This window comes from Cydia pomonella, unplaced genomic scaffold (genome assembly GCF_033807575.1).
Source record: "Cydia pomonella isolate Wapato2018A unplaced genomic scaffold, ilCydPomo1 PGA_scaffold_72, whole genome shotgun sequence".
Taxonomy (NCBI): domain Eukaryota; kingdom Metazoa; phylum Arthropoda; class Insecta; order Lepidoptera; family Tortricidae; genus Cydia; species Cydia pomonella.
In genome coordinates, this window is record NW_026907905.1 from 95,910 (window position 1) to 115,380 (window position 19,471).

Genomic DNA, 19,471 nt, shown 5'->3' on the forward strand with positions numbered 1-19,471 from the left:
TCAAAGTATTCATGTATGGAATAAAAGCACATGTCACAAAGCCATAAAAATAATTTTTTTTTAAGGTGGTTCGATTTTCATACAAAAAACAATCGCTATTTATTAATTCATTACACAATATTATTACATAAATAGTTGCGCATCTATCTACTTTCGAATATTCATTTGCGCTAAATTAATAGAAAAACTTTGTTTCATACAGAAATCATGCAATAATCAACGTTATATTTTTATAAATTTTACTCATGTGTGTGTGACAAATGTCGTGTACAAATACATTGCGGCGTTGCCACCCCGCCTCGGACGGCCATCGGCGCGACGTTGCGATGTTTGACGCGTTTTTAGCTGACTCTGTCGACACTGACACTCAGTGTGACCAGGCGTACGATAATTGTCGTACATGTACGATAATTTGGGCCCCGGTATGACGAAATGTTCCAAAGAGCATTATCGTACACTAAAGTACTATAATTTCAACCCTTGGATGATGCCACCTTAAAAGTCTAGTAATTTGAAGCAAAATATGACACTTTCTCTCAGAAATAGGCTAAAATTAGTATCTTTTGGGTGTTCGGCTCCTTGGTGTAAGTTTAAAGTTTAAAATGTCACAATTTCCTGTATACCGTTTGAGTCTATCCCAAAAATACACAAACATAAACCGATTTTTTGCGCAATTTAGACGAAAATTGTCTTTTTTTTATTATTAATTGGAAATTTAAGCTTATTTTGCTAGACATTTTAGGGGCTGCCTTTTGATTGGCGTACGATATTTTTTTCAACGGTACAATAATATTGACACTCAAGTACGATAATTCTCTTCCGCTCACCTGGCAACACTGCTGAAACTTGACAGGACCTGGGCCTACCGCGAAAACCTAAATTCGCAAATTGCGGGGATCTTTCTCTTTTACTCTCACTAAGACGTAATTAGAGTGACAGAGAAAAATGCCCGAAATTGACGAATTTCGATTTTCCCGATAGCCGCCCTGGTGCTTCAGGTACTTGATAGAAAACAACGCCGCCGCATGTTCTGAATTGTGATTTTATGTGTTTTTGGATTGAAAATGATAGCAACGTCTAAATCAAGTTACAACAATCACCGATATTCTGGTCCGCGAAAAACCAGGATAAGTGTAACTGTAATTGGAGTCTACAAAAATTAGTATAGTCAAGTTAAGAAAAAGTATGGAAGTAAGTCGTGTAGTCGTGCTTTTTTTGGATTTGTTAGATGGCGCAACTAGATTGTTTCCCCCGAGTTGCACCGTTTCTATTATGTACGGAAGACCGTTAAATTTTAGGTATAAACTATAAAGTGCCGTAATTTTGGAGTAAATTAAAAGCTATTAGGTTCAAGCTAAGTAGTGTATAGAGAATACCTTGGTGCATAGTATATCTTAATTAAATAGATGTGCAATGTATGATACCCTAAAAAAATTTTTTTTTTCGATTGCGGCTCGAGGATAAGTCAGTCGGTTGGTGCAATCTCAAGTTAAGCTTTTTAAAGCATTATAAACATTCAGTTAACTTTGCACGCCTGGGCAAATTATGGAACATGTATTTTTAATTATTTTGTACATTGTGCTTCGGGGGAAATTAAGAGAGACGTGAAAATTTTAAAAACGGTACTTATCTAAAGACACTACATTTGCACTAAATAAAAAATAGATTTTTATTACCGGAAGTTTGTCAAAAAGTAAATAGAATTAATCGCAACGAACTGCAAGCGAAGGTGGTTGGCAGCACGCGGCGCGGGGCGCGCGGGGCGGGGAGATAGCGCAGCGCGCAGCTAGGGTTTGCAATATCCGACAATTTTTCGGATCCGGATACATAGAAATAGGATATCAAGAACGACTGTCAAACTTCAAAAGTGCGACCAAAAATGAAATGCAAGTTTGTGCGTAAATTGTCTATGTGAGATCAAAAATAGTGATGTCATGTTACAACATATTAATAATCTATCGGTGTTTGACTGCTTTATCGACTACTTATTCAAATGTGTTTGATTGTATAAAAAAATGTTATACGAGTAGGTATGAAGGCGCTTCCCTTATGGTCATATAGGGCCCAAAAGGTGCCTTTGATGAAACCAGCATCATATTTTAGTATGCTGTTAAGCATGTTATTCTGACTAAAAAACCATCGGGAGACAGTTTCTAACGTGGTTAAGTCACCAGTTATGACGTCATCAAAATGGCCGGTGCCGTGTTCAGAATATTGCGTATAACACAGCAAGTATATCACATGTAAGCTTGTGTGGGGTGTCATAAAAAGCAAAATTAAATGCGCTACAATATCGTTTATACATTTAACCTTGTAAATACCATAATTTGTGAGAAATTTTAAGTTTTATTTAAATTTTCCCGAAAAAAAATCCGTTTTTTGTTTTCATCAACTTTACTAGTAACTTTACAGGAAGACATTGTATCAAGATATTAATGCTACATTAATAAGCTATAAAATTCCATTAAACTTTTGAAAATCGGTTTATAAACAAGCAAATTACACTATTTTTGTTCCATACCGGATGACACCACCAAGAGTCGGATGGCTGTTTCAATACAATTTGCAAGGCAAATGATGTTTAAGTAAAGGTAACTTGCTGAACGATATTTATAGTAAAGTAATATTTTCGATAAAAGTATTATTATCAAAATTAAGAATACCGAGATCGTTTTATTGTAGTTTACTCCGGATCTAGCTAATTAAAGTTACACACTAATTAAACAAAAATATTTATTTTTTTACGTATTATTTTGTCCCAGAGCATGCACCTTCGCATGCGCAAAACATAGTGTATTTAAATCCGTGTTTTACTCACCCACACCCTGTACAGCGTTCTTTGCACTTGCAAGACAATAGCTCCTTGCAGAGGTGTACGCTGGTCCATCATTTTTCTTTCGCCAAGCCTAGTAGCAAGAATCTAGCATTTGTGGGTCGCTATTCAGGTAAATTGGTCCCAATGTGGGTCTGTTAAGCCCTTTTTATATGCTGTAGGAGAGCATCCTGTTGAAGGAATATACTCGATCGCTCTGGTTTTTCCTAAACAAGATCCTCCTCGCAGTATTTACATTACCTATTTGTGTCCCTACTGGGAAGTTATATGTAGGGTTTGCAATTAGAATATTGTGATATTCTAATTATTCGAATATCCACCAAAATAAATATCCGAATAAACTGATTTAGATAACACAGAAATAACGTTTTTAACTATGTTTTAATACAATGATATCACCCCAACTAATTTTAAATGATTACTTGATTACTATAATAGCTAACATAATGTTATCTCAAAAACCGTACTTAATAAGGAGGGTATATCTGGATTAGCTGGTGCATAGTTGGAAATACATCCAATGCCTCACCTCGTGTTCATTCGTCATGAAATACTAACTATGAAGTGACCCAAAAAGAATCTTGGCCTTTGACACAAGAACAACGTCACTCTGCTCTATTCTGCACCACTCCACGCTAGTTGGATACTCCGAGGGCGTTTTAGGGCTACATCGCTCCTGCGGTATATCTTATCACAGCCCGATTCTCTCCCGTCCACTCCAAGTGACCAAGCCTGCGAAGTCGTGCGGCTATAATCTCGCTAATTATATTGGGTGCCGCAACTAGCTACTCTAGCTCCCTATTTTTCCTACGCTTTCATCTTCTCTATCTTCATCTCTGATAGGTCCCAGAATATTCCGCCAGAATTTCGTCTACTTCACTAAGAACTTGTTCTTTTTTTTCTGATTCAGAGTCCAAGTGTAATACTTACCGATGTCATTCATCAAAATCTAATTATTGTCTTATAGACTTGAATCATGGACAGTCTACTGATCAGCTTGGACACTAGAACTCGGCGAAGCGCTGCTGAGCATCTTAGGGCATTTTGGATTCGAACATCTATCTCCTCTTCCCGATTACTTTAGGTAGGTCTTTTCTTTTCGATCTGCGGTGGCAGCATGGTTCTATTTTTATCACTTGTCACTATGCCCTTCATGACAAATGATAAAGAGCCGACCATCTTAGCCCTATTCATTTGGTGATATTCTAGTGGCTGATTATCAGACCAATTTTCTCTCCTTCCTACTCTACTATCCTAGCCTTGGCCTTCAGGTTGCTTTTGTTTTGAGCCTATAGCCCCAAGTCATCAGGATATCCAATGATCTAATGTTTGCATTAAGCAACATTCGCATTCATTGTATAAAGTTACTGCGTGACATGATGTACCTATCAAAATTGATGTGCTGTTAGTATTTGAATTGATTAAATATATGAAAAAACTATATTTAAATGACAAAATGGTATGAAATTATTCATAAATTTCATTAGAAAATTGTTCCGGTTATAGGTCAATAACCATATTTAACGGATCCGTATATCCGGATCTTATGACCCGATATCCGGATATCCGGATCTCAAACCCTACGCGCAGCGATTGTTCCGAGACAGTTTGTTTGACACTTTTGACGGGCAACGAGCACAAATCTTTCTTCTGGCATTAAAACGGAACTATTGTTTTAAACAATCATTGAGCGAACTAAGTAGTCTAGCGTTTTCGTAAGTATATGGAAAAACGCGATTTTTCGAATTTAACAAACATTGAGCGTACCTGTATTTAATTTGTTGACTGTCTGTCTGCATACTCAGAAAACCTACTATTTTTGCAGTACATGCCACTACTCGTGCCGCAAGAGCCGTGCTTCGTCGGTGCATCTACGCGCGTTCCTTCTCTTGCCACTAATCACGCGCTTGTCGCTTCTGTGTATTTATTGCTCTACGTTTTTGGTACTTGATTACAAAACTGCATGTTCCGTATAAAAATGCCAATTTTTTATGGGGTGCGAATGTAAACAAAATCAAATGAATATGATTGCATCAATTTCCAATAGTATTAAAATTTCCCCCGAAGTACAACGACAGTAAAACATGAAAAACTACTTTCCGGGTGTCGCACCATGGTGCGAATTTGACATTGGATTTAGATATTTTTTCTAATTATTTACTCAATTAGTACGGTCGCCAAACCGCTCCGAGGCCAGATTTAATTGACTCAGCTCGGCCTTACCCACAACCGGTATCAATGTGTTCGGACAGTTCTCCTGATCACCATACATGCGGTAGTAAAGCGGAAAAATGGTGGAGGGGATAGTAATGACGTCACAAAGATGGCGGCCGGACCTATTCTTTTTGGCGGTGTATCTCGAAAACCACTTAACCGATTTTAATCATCGAGGTGTCAAATAATAGCTTATATTATGGAGATTATTTCCTTTTCTACAAACATTTACGTGAAACCTATAGGAAAAAAAATAATCACAAAAAACAGTTTTTTTATAAAATTATTATTTTTTATTTTGTAAAAATCTCCGTAAATATTAGCATTTCGCAAATTTTATTTAATATAAAACATATTGCTTCATTATCAAGGAATATAATGAGCCTTAAAACATACAGATCGAGTAATAAACAATGAAGCTACACTCATTTATTTGCGCATGGGTAACGATAACTGGCTTTTACCGGTCGAAACTGTGGTGACTGTTACGATACGTATTGAATGGAATTTATAGAGTATCGGTTTTAATTACTGAAATTATAATTAAAATTATAAAAACCAGACACAATAATGTTACCTTACTTCGACGTTTAGTCTCTTTTTTCGTCTTAATCATAGGTAGGTACATATTTCTTTTTACTTAAAAATTTTATACAGGGTGAACTTTTAACCACCAGTCATACTCTGCGCAGCGACTTTATAGGTCATACTTAACAACTTTTACTATGGGACCAATTCCGAAATCGCGAAAAAAATTTTGACTGTCCCATATAAAGGTGCGACCAACTTTACCAGACCAACACTTTTCCAAACTGAGCTACAGCTGTCCGATGAAGTTAAGTACTTAGGACTAACTCTCGACAATAAACTCAATTGGAACAACCACATCAACAAACGGATAGACAAGGCGGGAGTTGTCTTCTGGCAGTGCAGAAGGATGATTGGTAAGAGGTGGGGACTCAACCCGAAAATTACCCTCTGGCTCTATAAGACGATAATCCACCCCTTACTCTGTTACGGTGATCTGGTTTGGTGGCCAAGAACAAACCTAGGCAACGTACGAGACAAACTACAAAGACTTCAAAGGCTCGCATGCGCGGCCACCACTGGCTGCACGAGGTCTACCCCGACTGCAGCCATGGAGGTCATGCTAAACCTTCCACCGCTGCACCTACACATACAGCAAGAGGCCAGTCTCTCAGCGGTAAGGTTGCGAACCCTCAAGATATGGTCTAACATCACAGGAGCTCTTCACACAAAATGCCTGGAAAAGGTGTATGACGAATTTCCAGTGCTTAGGTCAGGCACGGACCGGATTCACAAACAAGCTATCTTCGATAAAAGGTACAAAATACAGTTATATGAGGACGACAATCATGAAGGACTCAATCCCCGGGAGCTGAGAATCTTCACTGATGGGTCCAAAACAGACAGCGGATCGGGCTCTGGAACCTTCTCAGAAGACCTGAACATGTCGATCACCACTCCGCTAGGAGCCCATAACTCGGTATTCCAAGCTGAGTGCATGGGCATCATAAACGCGGCGGCTGCCATCACTGCAAGGAAGGTAGTAGGATCCTCCATCCGCATACTCTTCGACAGTAGAGCAGTCTTAATGGCTCTAAATAGCCATATAGTTACATCCAAACTTATACACGAATGCCACGAACGACTAATGGAGGTATGTCATAATAACAAGATCACCCTACAATGGATCAAGGGACACAGTGGATCCCGAGGTAACGATGCTGCGGACGAGCTTGCCAGGCAAGGATCGAATGCGGGGGCGATTGGTCCGGAACCGATTCTTCCGATACCATTTAGCAAGGTACGCTCAATGCTGCTGGCACGTACAGGGAAACTACACACAGAACACTGGCTGAACCAGACTGGATGCAGACAGGCAAAAGAAGCCATGCCTGGCATCAACGGAAAACTCACAAGGGCGCTCCTGCAACTAGGGAAGGTCCGACTGAGTATGGTAACCAGTGTCATAACAGGTCATGGACTATTTAACAAACATCTTTTCACAACAGGTGTCACAGACAGTCCCCTGTGCCGAGGTTGCATGGAGACAGAAGAAACAGCCTCTCACGTGGTGCTGGAATGCAGCGGAGTGACTCCATACAGGGCTAAACATCTCGGATCTCCGAGAGACCTCCCCGAGGTCCTACTCAACATCAAAGGTTTGATAAGATTCCTCGAGGAGCTGGGCTGGCAGGACTAGCCCACCCCCAACATATCACGCAAAATAGGCGCAAGTCGTCGAGTTGCGGAAAAATCGCCCGAATACAATACAATACAATACAATACAATACAAGGTGCGACCAGACCGCAGCTTAAAAAACGGTCACGATACGGAATCGCAGTGACGCGTCGTATGCGTACCGTTTTTGACGCATGCTCCCCACACCGCTGTTTAAAAAACGGTGACGGTACGGAATCGCAGTGACGTGCTTCACGCGAATCTTTTTTTTCGCAAAACAGTTGCGTCTTTTACGTCACCGGTACGGTGTCTGCCATAAGATCTCCGTGTAATATTTTTTGCGATTTTTACGCAGTTCAATTTACGGTGCGTCAGCTTATTTTAAGCAGCGGTGTGGCGAGCATGCGTCATGGACCCGGGTACGTCCTTAAACTACGTCCAAAAGAGAGGTATGGGCATTGTGAATGTCATCTCGCTTTGTGTGGTAGGGCACAGCCAGTGGGTGTCATTCCAGATCCAAATTTTCTTGCGTGATTCGGCATTGGTCCCATAATAAAAGTTGTTCAGTATGACCTGTAAAGTCACTGCGCAGAGTATGGCTGGTGGTTAAAATTTCATCTTATACCTATATTCGACACAAGTAGTAAGTACTTACAGACCAACTATGATACACATTTTGCCTGTATAGTGATACATAGTGAATAAATTAATACCTGATTTAAAAAATAAAACAAAAATAACAAATAGCATGTTATTTAATTCAGGAATCACTAATCAGTCTTAAACAATGAACATCATACTTTTAGATTAGACAACAAAATATATATTTATACTGTGTTTCGACTTGAAAGATTTTACTGCTTTAAAACATAAGACAAACCTACCAACCAAATATATAAAAAGAAATGTTTTTTGTGATTATTATTTTCCTATAGGTTTCACGTAAATGTTTGTAAAAGGGAAATAATCTCAATAATATAAGCTATTAGTTGACACCTTGATGAATACAATCGATTAAGTGGTTTTCGAGATACACCGCCAAAAAGAATAGGTCCGGCCGCCATCTTTGTGACGTCATTACTATCCCCTCCACCATTTTTCCGCTTTACTACCGCATGTACGGTGATCAGGAGAACTGTCCGAACACATTGATACCGGTTGTGGGTAAGGCCGAGCCGAGTCAATTAAATCGTGTTTTTAGAGGGCTTTTGAGATTTGGCGACCGTACTAAATTTGCACCGAGTACATTACCTACTTTCCCCAGACCCGCAATGACCAAAATAGATTTTTTTTAATGTTGTTTTTTTTTTACCTGTTCCGTAGCTTAAATTAACATAAATAACACGTGCGAATTTAGATATAAGTGTTGTAAAACGTACGCCAAATTACACCGAGTACACCTTTTTTCTCTTCTTAGTTATAACCATTACATTATTTTCAGCCGATTTCACCCCGTTCCGGGGGGGTGAATTTAGTAACGATTGTATAAAGTTCGATTTTTAGCCCATACAAAACAATCCGTAGTGATTTTATTAGTCCTTAGAATTAGTTCCTGACTTTAGTGAAATTTGAGTTAATTTGACCGTACTAAATGACCAATTCATAGAAAATATGACCTAGAAACTAGTTCACTTTTATAAAACTCAATTTTGCCCGAGATTGTACTTAGGCGAATACCTAAGGGAGCTAAGTGTATTGATCTTGAATAATTAGTTGGCTAATACATATATGACCAGTTAATTCAGAACCTGCAGCCAAGATACAGGAGAGTAGGAAAATAAACCTTGTAAATAGTGATGCAAGTGAAAATGATAGTTTTGGTAACATCTTGGCTACAGCAGATAACGACTCAGACTGGAAAAATGTGCAGTACAGGAGAGGGCGGATGTCTATCACACCCTCTGATGGAGTCCAAGGTCGTAATGGCATCGAAGGGGTGTTCGGAGGTGACAGCCATTCTGGCAGCGACGACCGTGGGCACAGACGTGGTAGCAGTGTAAACGGACGCACAGTGGGCCGAGCGGGCGCCGTAGGTGGCGTATGCCGCGGCACGGCTCCGCCCGGCACAACTCCCTTATCTGCCGCGGAGCGTCTGCAACAACTGCATCTGTGCTACGTCCAGGAGGGTACTACAGTGGAGCAAGTGCTGGCGCATTTGAACACCATCTGTGAAAGTGATGTGTGTACGGTTGATTCCCTGAAGCCTCGTGGAAACTATTCGTCATTTAAACTTGGAGTCCCCACAAAGTTTTCTGAGCTAGTGCTGTCAGCTAATAACTGGGCCGAAGGAATATGTGTCAAATATTGGCGACAGAACTTTCGTTCAGGCCGGGGGAAAAGCCGCGTCAGCGGCCAGCCCCCGGCATAAAAAACTTTCGTTTTACTATCAAAATGTTCGAGGATTGCGATCGAAAACTGATATGTTTTTTATGAATGTTAGCCAGTGTAATTGTGACATTATTGCCTTAACTGAAACATTCTTGACAAGTTCTGTTAATGATGGCGAGCTTTTCCCCGGTGGGTGGCGCGTCGCGCGGCGAGACCGTGCAGGAGACGCCGGCTGGGGCGGGGTTCTGCTGGCTGTGCGGGAGCCATATTCCATGCGTGTCCTTCATGACATCGATGGGCTTACGCTAGATATGGAATTGTTATTTGCTATTGTTACTTATAAGAATATAAAATTTTTATGTTGTGTTGTATATTTGCCGCCAAGCTATAACGCGGAGCAATATTTGAATGTGTTGACATGTATTGAAAATGTAGTATGTACATATCCGGATCTGTGTTTTATAATGTTCGGTGATTTTAATCTCAATTCGTGTGGTACTAATGTAAAATCAGACTTTGACATTTTCTGTAATTTTTGTAAGCTGACTCAGTATAACAACATTGTTAATGAACATGGGGGCATGTTGGATCTCGTGCTGAGTGATCTGGAAGGGAACAGTGTAACGGTATACGCGGGAACAGATGAAGTGTTAGTTCCTATGGATGCATACCACCCGCCACTTATGGTTTCAGCCACACTGCCGTGCGGCATGCGTTCTCCGCTGCCGGCGGTGGCACCGCGCCCGCGTGCGGGTTCCTGTCCAGACTGGGACTGGCGCAAGGCTGACTACGAATCACTGTATTTGGCCCTTTCTACTACTGATTGGACCGATCTATTAGTCGCCAATAATGTCGACAGTGCTGCTGAAATGTTCTATGCCAAACTTTACGCCTGCATCAATCGTTGTGTTCCCCTGAAAAATCGCTCTAGGTACCATTCCAAATACGTTTATCCAAAATGGTACACTGGTGAGATTATAAGTTACATCAAACTCAAATATTTCCATTTGAAGCGTTTCAGGAGGGAGGGCAAAGATTTTAATAGACAGTTGTTTAAATACTATAGAGCACATGTGAAGTATTTAATTGATACTTGATAAAACTTATAAGCAACACATAATTAATCTCCAAAATAGTATTGTGAATTGTCCAGCAAAGTTTTGGGATTACGTCAAGGACAAGAAAAGGGAACGACAGCATGGTGATGATTCTTTTCGGTTTGACGGGGAGATGGTGAGTGGACAGGGTGCTGCGGATGCCTTCGCTAAATACTTCAGCTCAGTGTTCCAACAGGACAAGCCGTGCCTAGACGCTGCAGCGGCGGCGCGTGTGGCTTATTCCTCAAGCGACTCAAGGTCGATCTCAATTCCCTTCGTTTGTGAGACTGACTTCATGATGGCTATTGGGAGCCTTAAACCTCGCTCATCTGGAGGGCCAGATGGTATCCCTGTATTTTTGGCTAAAGATTGTGCCTCTGCCTTAAAAGCTCCTTTGTTGCACTTGTACAACCTTTCGTTAAATCAGTCCATTTATCCAAATTGTTGGAAAACTACAAGAGTTACGCCAGTTCCTAAGGGAGGACCGGACACTGAAGTTACCTCTTATAGACCTATAGCAGTTCTACCAGTGTTCGGGAAAGTCTTCGAAACGATACTTAATCGCCACATAAGTCGTCAGGTGACTGATCGTCTGCACCCTAGCCAGCACGGCTTCCGTAAGTCCCGGTCTACAACAACTAATCTCGTGGCTCTCGCTGACTATGTCTGTAAAGAGATGGATGAGGGACGCCAGGTTGATGCTGCGTACTTCGATTTCAGGAAGGCCTTCGACCTGGTCGACAACGACATTCTGTTGGGGAAACTAGCGCTAACTGGGTTTACGCCAAAACTTTTAAATTTTTTCGCTAGTTACATGTCCAACCGGCAACAGTATGTCAGGGTGAGCGGTTTTGAATCAAGCGATTACTACACCCGGTCTGGAGTAAGTCAGGGCAGTACTCTAGGGCCTACGCTGTTTCTCCTTATGATTAATGATTTGCCTGATGTAACTCGCAGCGCTAAATGCCTTCTTTTTGCTGATGACCTTAAGCTGTTCCTAGGTATCAGTAGTATGGCTGACAGTGCGAGATTGCAGGCTGATATTGATGCTGCAGCTGAGTGGAGTGTGTTAAATCGGCTACCTTTTAATGTGAACAAGTGTAAGGTGATAACTTTCTCACGCAAACGTTCGCCACTCCTAACTCAATATAGTTTAGCCGATGCCACCTTGGAAAGAGTTAGTGAAATCCGCGACTTGGGCTTAGTTCTTGTTGATAGATTTGACTTTCACACACATGTCATCAATATTAGTAAGCAGGCGAGTAAAACATTAGGGTTTGTTATGCGGATATGTAAACAGTTTCATGTTGGAGTGGCTAAAGTTTTATATAACGCATATGTGCGCAGCAAATTAGAGTATGGTGCCATTGTTTGGGATCCTTATGAGGACAAGTATTCTCTAATGTTGGAGAGAATACAGCGCAAATTTGCTCGTTGGTTATATAAAAAAGCCTATGGGTACTATCCGTATCTCTATCCCTCCATCTTTGTCTCGGGGATGGTCGGGCTGGAGACACTTGAACTAAGGAGGAAGTTCTTACTCCTAGTTCACTATCTCTCGATCGTTCACCATCGAGTCGACAGTCCCGAGGTGTTGGAGAAGATGGGATTGATAGTTCCTAAGAGGATACCCCAGGATGTGGACGGGGCAGTAACACCACGCCGCCGGCCATGCCTGTTGCAGCGGCCTTCTGCTCGCACATGCTACGCGAGGCACGCTCCTACCTCACGCGCTCTATCGAGCCTGCATTCAATGCTCGCTCAGTACGCAGATGCCGACATGTTTGCCAATAGTTTAGCGTACCTATGCAATACTGCTAGACACTTTTTGAATTTGAATTATTGTAATTAATTGGCTGAATTTGTAAATTTGATCTTCCTTGACATTTTGTATATGCTAAATATTGTAATTAATTGACTGACTATGTAAATTTTATTTTTCTTGACATGTTATCTGTTTGTATGTTTTTATTTTCCTGACATCTATTTTTCTAGTGTGTAAGCGAATTGGTGTAGTACTGTAAGCTTGCACTGTGTTAAATAAATAAAATAAAAAATAAAAAATAAAATGACTCCAACATGACATGGACATTTACATCATAACTATTATACCTAGTTGGTTACTAAGTTCTGTTACTCGATTTCTTTCTTTCTTCCTAGCGTTGTCCCAGCATATTGCCACGGCTCAATGGAGCTTGGGGTCCGCTTTGACAACTAATCCCAAGATTTGGCGTAGGCACTAGTTTTTACGAAAGCCACTGCCATCTGACCTTCCAACCCAGAGGGTAAAACTAAGTGTTAGCGCGTTATTACGCTATTTAAATAAAAGACAAGTGTTTAAAGAAGTACCATTATTTTAATGGTGTATTACAAGAAGTTACTACAGGTTCTTTGTCTAGGACACGCGCGTTCAGTTCAGTGGTTAAGATGCAAGAGGTCGATGCTCGGGTCGCGGTGCACGTCGATGCGTCTCATATGCGAAACTTCGGCGCTGGCATCGCGCTCTCTGGTTGGCCGCCGTTCTGTCGTCTATGTTGGCAGATTGGAGCCGCATCTCCATCAATCATTGGTTGTAGAAAAACTAGCGGTGTTGCCACAGCGCTAACATACTCCGGGGCGCTGAAAGATCCATCTTTCAGGACTCTCTCTGTTGTACAGGCAGCGGGCACATTCGGTTGAGCGCTCGCTTGACTATCCCTCTAGCGGTATTGATGTCTGCAACGCGTGGCACGCCATCCTTTCCGTTATATAGTTTGACGACTCTGCCCATGCGCCATAGCAACGGCGGCAAGCCTTCCTCCTTGATGAGTACGAGTTCTCCCAGCCGTAGATCGCGCTGCCTCTCGCGCCACTTGTAGCGCTGCTGCTGCAGGGACACGAACTCGGCCGACCAGCGTTTCCAGAAGTGTTGCCGCAGCTGCTCCAGCCTCAGGTAGCGGTCCAGGCGGTTCGGGTTCCGGTCCTGCAGGGGCGGCGACGGCAGCGACGTGAGCGGCCTACAAATGAGAAAGTGCCCGGGAGTAAGGGGGTAAAAGTCATTAGGGGAGGAGGAGAGTGGGCAGAGAGGCCTACTGTTCAAAATTGCCTCCACTTGGCTAAAAAGAGACGAAAGCTCTTCAAATGTGAGATGTGTGTTACCCAAAATTCGGTTGAGGTGAAATTTGGCGCTTTTAATGCCGGCCTCAGCGTAGCCATTAAAGTTAGGTGCATAAGCTGGTGCAAATTTAAATTTCATACCTTGACCAGCTGCAAATTCAGATATATCGTTTTCATACAATTTAAAGAAATCGTTTATTTCTTTAGCTGCAGCTACTAGATTTCTACCATTATCACAAAACAGCTCCGCAGGTTTGCCGCGCCTGGCGATAAATCTGCGGAGTGCTAGCACAAATGCATCTTTAGACAAGTCGCTCACAGCCTCTAAGTGAACACATTTATATCTTAAACATATAAATAGACACAGATAACATTTCGTGATTTTACATCCACGCCCACGGCGATCTGTTATTAAATAAGGACCGGCTAAGTCTACAGCTGTTGACGTGAATGGAAAATCAGCATTTAAGCGTTGCGCTGGTAAATTGCCCATTATATTTTTTAAAGTTTGGCCAGCGATTCTTTTACAAGTGACACAATTGTGGGCCGTGCTTCTCGCGAGGTTTCTGCCTCCGACCGGCCATATCAAGTCCCGCACTGAGCATAGCAATAGCTGTGGTCCTGCATGTAGGAGACGTATGTGTTCATGTGTAAAAATGAGTTTGGTTAGTGTGTGTTTAGCATGTAACAACATGGGATGCTTCTGTTCATAACTACAATCTGAAGCATCTAGCCTTCCCCCGACTCTCAAGAGGCCTTGTGAGTCAATAAATGGGTTCAAGGTTATAACGTGTGATCTAGGATTCAACCTGTGACCTTTGCGCATCGTTTCAAGTTCAGAGGCAAATGGTTGTGCAATTTTAACTAAAGTATGTAAAGAGTCTGTAAGTTCTTGTGACGATAGCGAGCCAGTTAGTTTGGGCAGGCTAGGCTTACAATTAGCAACAGTATGTCAGGGTGAGCGGTTTTGAATCAAGCGATTACTACACCCGGTCTGGAGTAAGTCAGGGCAGTACTCTAGGGCCTACGCTGTTTCTCCTTATGATTAATGATTTGCCTGATGTAACTCGCAGCGCTAAATGCCTTCTTTTTGCTGATGACCTTAAGCTGTTCCTAGGTATCAGTAGTATGGCTGACAGTGCGAGATTGCAGGCTGATATTGATGCTGCAGCTGAGTGGAGTGTGTTAAATCGGCTACCTTTTAATGTGAACAAGTGTAAGGTGATAACTTTCTCACGCAAACGTTCGCCACTCCTAACTCAATATAGTTTAGCCGATGCCACCTTGGAAAGAGTTAGTGAAATCCGCGACTTGGGCTTAGTTCTTGTTGATAGATTTGACTTTCACACACATGTCATCAATATTAGTAAGCAGGCGAGTAAAACATTAGGGTTTGTTATGCGGATATGTAAACAGTTTCATGTTGGAGTGGCTAAAGTTTTATATAACGCATATGTGCGCAGCAAATTAGAGTATGGTGCCATTGTTTGGGATCCTTATGAGGACAAGTATTCTCTAATGTTGGAGAGAATACAGCGCAAATTTGCTCGTTGGTTATATAAAAAAGCCTATGGGTACTATCCGTATCTCTATCCCTCCATCTTTGTCTCGGGGATGGTCGGGCTGGAGACACTTGAACTAAGGAGGAAGTTCTTACTCCTAGTTCACTATCTCTCGATCGTTCACCATCGAGTCGACAGTCCCGAGGTGTTGGAGAAGATGGGATTGATAGTTCCTAAGAGGATACCCCAGGATGTGGACGGGGCAGTAACACCACGCCGCCGGCCATGCCTGTTGCAGCGGCCTTCTGCTCGCACATGCTACGCGAGGCACGCTCCTACCTCACGCGCTCTATCGAGCCTGCATTCAATGCTCGCTCAGTACGCAGATGCCGACATGTTTGCCAATAGTTTAGCGTACCTATGCAATACTGCTAGACACTTTTTGAATTTGAATTATTGTAATTAATTGGCTGAATTTGTAAATTTGATCTTCCTTGACATTTTGTATATGCTAAATATTGTAATTAATTGACTGACTATGTAAATTTTATTTTTCTTGACATGTTATCTGTTTGTATGTTTTTATTTTCCTGACATCTATTTTTCTAGTGTGTAAGCGAATTGGTGTAGTACTGTAAGCTTGCACTGTGTTAAATAAATAAAATAAAAAATAAAAAATAAAATGACTCCAACATGACATGGACATTTACATCATAACTATTATACCTAGTTGGTTACTAAGTTCTGTTACTCGATTTCTTTCTTTCTTCCTAGCGTTGTCCCAGCATATTGCCACGGCTCAATGGAGCTTGGGGTCCGCTTTGACAACTAATCCCAAGATTTGGCGTAGGCACTAGTTTTTACGAAAGCCACTGCCATCTGACCTTCCAACCCAGAGGGTAAAACTAAGTGTTAGCGCGTTATTACGCTATTTAAATAAAAGACAAGTGTTTAAAGAAGTACCATTATTTTAATGGTGTATTACAAGAAGTTACTACAGGTTCTTTGTCTAGGACACGCGCGTTCAGTTCAGTGGTTAAGATGCAAGAGGTCGATGCTCGGGTCGCGGTGCACGTCGATGCGTCTCATATGCGAAACTTCGGCGCTGGCATCGCGCTCTCTGGTTGGCCGCCGTTCTGTCGTCTATGTTGGCAGATTGGAGCCGCATCTCCATCAATCATTGGTTGTAGAAAAACTAGCGGTGTTGCCACAGCGCTAACATACTCCGGGGCGCTGAAAGATCCATCTTTCAGGACTCTCTCTGTTGTACAGGCAGCGGGCACATTCGGTTGAGCGCTCGCTTGACTATCCCTCTAGCGGTATTGATGTCTGCAACGCGTGGCACGCCATCCTTTCCGTTATATAGTTTGACGACTCTGCCCATGCGCCATAGCAACGGCGGCAAGCCTTCCTCCTTGATGAGTACGAGTTCTCCCAGCCGTAGATCGCGCTGCCTCTCGCGCCACTTGTAGCGCTGCTGCTGCAGGGACACGAACTCGGCCGACCAGCGTTTCCAGAAGTGTTGCCGCAGCTGCTCCAGCCTCAGGTAGCGGTCCAGGCGGTTCGGGTTCCGGTCCTGCAGGGGCGGCGACGGCAGCGACGTGAGCGGCCTACAAATGAGAAAGTGCCCGGGAGTAAGGGGGTAAAAGTCATTAGGGGAGGAGGAGAGTGGGCAGAGAGGCCTACTGTTCAAAATTGCCTCCACTTGGCTAAAAAGAGACGAAAGCTCTTCAAATGTGAGATGTGTGTTACCCAAAATTCGGTTGAGGTGAAATTTGGCGCTTTTAATGCCGGCCTCAGCGTAGCCATTAAAGTTAGGTGCATAAGCTGGTGCAAATTTAAATTTCATACCTTGACCAGCTGCAAATTCAGATATATCGTTTTCATACAATTTAAAGAAATCGTTTATTTCTTTAGCTGCAGCTACTAGATTTCTACCATTATCACAAAACAGCTCCGCAGGTTTGCCGCGCCTGGCGATAAATCTGCGGAGTGCTAGCACAAATGCATCTTTAGACAAGTCGCTCACAGCCTCTAAGTGAACACATTTATATCTTAAACATATAAATAGACACAGATAACATTTCGTGATTTTACATCCACGCCCACGGCGATCTGTTATTAAATAAGGACCGGCTAAGTCTACAGCTGTTGACGTGAATGGAAAATCAGCATTTAAGCGTTGCGCTGGTAAATTGCCCATTATATTTTTTAAAGTTTGGCCAGCGATTCTTTTACAAGTGACACAATTGTGGGCCGTGCTTCTCGCGAGGTTTCTGCCTCCGACCGGCCATATCAAGTCCCGCACTGAGCATAGCAATAGCTGTGGTCCTGCATGTAGGAGACGTATGTGTTCATGTGTAAAAATGAGTTTGGTTAGTGTGTGTTTAGCATGTAACAACATGGGATGCTTCTGTTCATAACTACAATCTGAAGCATCTAGCCTTCCCCCGACTCTCAAGAGGCCTTGTGAGTCAATAAATGGGTTCAAGGTTATAACGTGTGATCTAGGATTCAACCTGTGACCTTTGCGCATCGTTTCAAGTTCAGAGGCAAATGGTTGTGCAATTTTAACTAAAGTATGTAAAGAGTCTGTAAGTTCTTGTGACGATAGCGAGCCAGTTAGTTTGGGCAGGCTAGGCTTACAATTATTTATGAAACGGCGCACATAAGCCACAGCATGTTGTAGCCTTTTATATTTTGAAAATCTATCAAAATCTATGATAGATGGTTCATTGTCAGGCAAGACCTCCGGTTCTACTGAATTTAGCTCTGGCCATTCCTTTTCAGGCTTTAATAGAAACTCGGGCCCCCCCCCACCACAGAGCGTTCCCAGAGACATGCTGTGGATCCACACCACGTGTTGCAAGATCACTTGGATTTTCTTTTGTAGGCACATGTCTCCAGGTGGCTCCGGACGTGAGACTGGCTATAGCGGCCACTCTGTTTGCTACAAACGTTTTAAGTTTTAAGTCTTTAGCCAAGCCAGGCAGCAGCTAGAGTCAGTCCAGAATATAGTGCGAGAGACAGGACGCCTCCAGGCTCTTACTACGGCTGCATATGTTTGTGCCGCTAACAAGCATCCAGCTAATTCTAATTTCGGTATGCTTGTGCGCCGGATAGGAGCTATTCTGTCTCTCGCACACAACAGGTGGACTTGTTGTTCACCCGTGTCAGAAATAGTTTTTACATAAATGCAGGCTGCATATGCAGTCTCTGCAGCGTCAGAAAAGCAATGCAACTCTATTGTGGAGGGTGTCTCGCACAATACATATCTAGGTATACTGAGTGCTTTAATGTGATGCAAATTTTTAATAAATCGAGACCAGATTCGCTGTATTTCAGGAGAAACTGGTTCGTCCCAAGATTTGCCTTCTTTCCACAAAGTTTGTATTAATATTTTAGGTTTGACTGTACATAGGCTTAAAAGACCCAAGGGATCAAATACTTGGAAGGTTTTAGATAAAATTGTTCTTTTTGTGGCCTTTTCATCTGAGTGATCATTTTTAATTGAAAAATTTAATATATCTTGGCTAGGTTGCCACCCTAGTCCAAGTGTCTGACAGGCTTGACTCAAAGCTAGATGATCATCTTGATTAATGAAATCTGACTTTAGTAACGCGTTTGAATTTGAACGGTATTTACGCAGATTAAAGCAACCAGAGGCTAAAGACTGTGAGACGCCAGCTTGTATTTGAAGCAGCTCTGATTCAGAGTCTGCCCCTGTTAATAAGTCATCACAGTAAAAGTCATTTTGTATAATGGTCCTAACCAAAGGATCCTTGCTCTCAGCCCCTAACTGCCACAAACATCGAGCCGCTAACCAGCTCGATGAAGCAAAGCCATACGTAACGGTATTTAAAGTGAGAGAGCGTATAGGTAAGTGCTCGTCTTCGCGCCATAGAATCACTTGTAGGTTTCTGTCTAGTTCATTCATTAAAATTTGCCTGTACTGTTTTTCTATGTCACCGGAGAGCACATACCTGTATTGACGGAATCTAAGCAATATATCGAACAGAGAGTTTTGGATATTAGGTCCTACCAGCTGGATATCATTGATAGAATATCCAGAGGAGGTTGGGCAACTAGCATTGAATACAGTTCTTAAGCGAGTAGATTCACTCTCCTTCATCACAGGGTGATGAGGGAGGTGGTTGGCTGTATAACATTGCCTAGACTCCGACAGATGCCCTAA

At 42.3% G+C, this 19,471-nt stretch overlaps 2 protein-coding genes across 2 annotated transcripts; both read right to left on the reverse strand.

Annotated features, from left to right (window-relative positions):
• Positions 1–13,014: 13,014 nt before the first annotated feature.
• Positions 13,015–14,684, reverse strand: LOC133534226 (uncharacterized). The gene has a single exon (XM_061873320.1). The coding sequence runs from the start codon at positions 14,598–14,600 to the stop codon at positions 13,314–13,316; it is 1,287 nt and encodes a 428-aa protein (XP_061729304.1). The 5' UTR covers positions 14,601–14,684; the 3' UTR covers positions 13,015–13,313.
• Positions 14,685–16,226: 1,542 nt separating this feature from the next.
• On the reverse strand, positions 16,227–18,931 carry LOC133534225 (uncharacterized). Its single transcript, XM_061873319.1, has one exon. It carries the CDS (start codon positions 18,173–18,175, stop codon positions 16,526–16,528), a length of 1,650 nt encoding a protein of 549 aa, XP_061729303.1. The 5' UTR covers positions 18,176–18,931; the 3' UTR covers positions 16,227–16,525.
• Between the last annotated feature and the right edge of the window lie 540 nt (positions 18,932–19,471).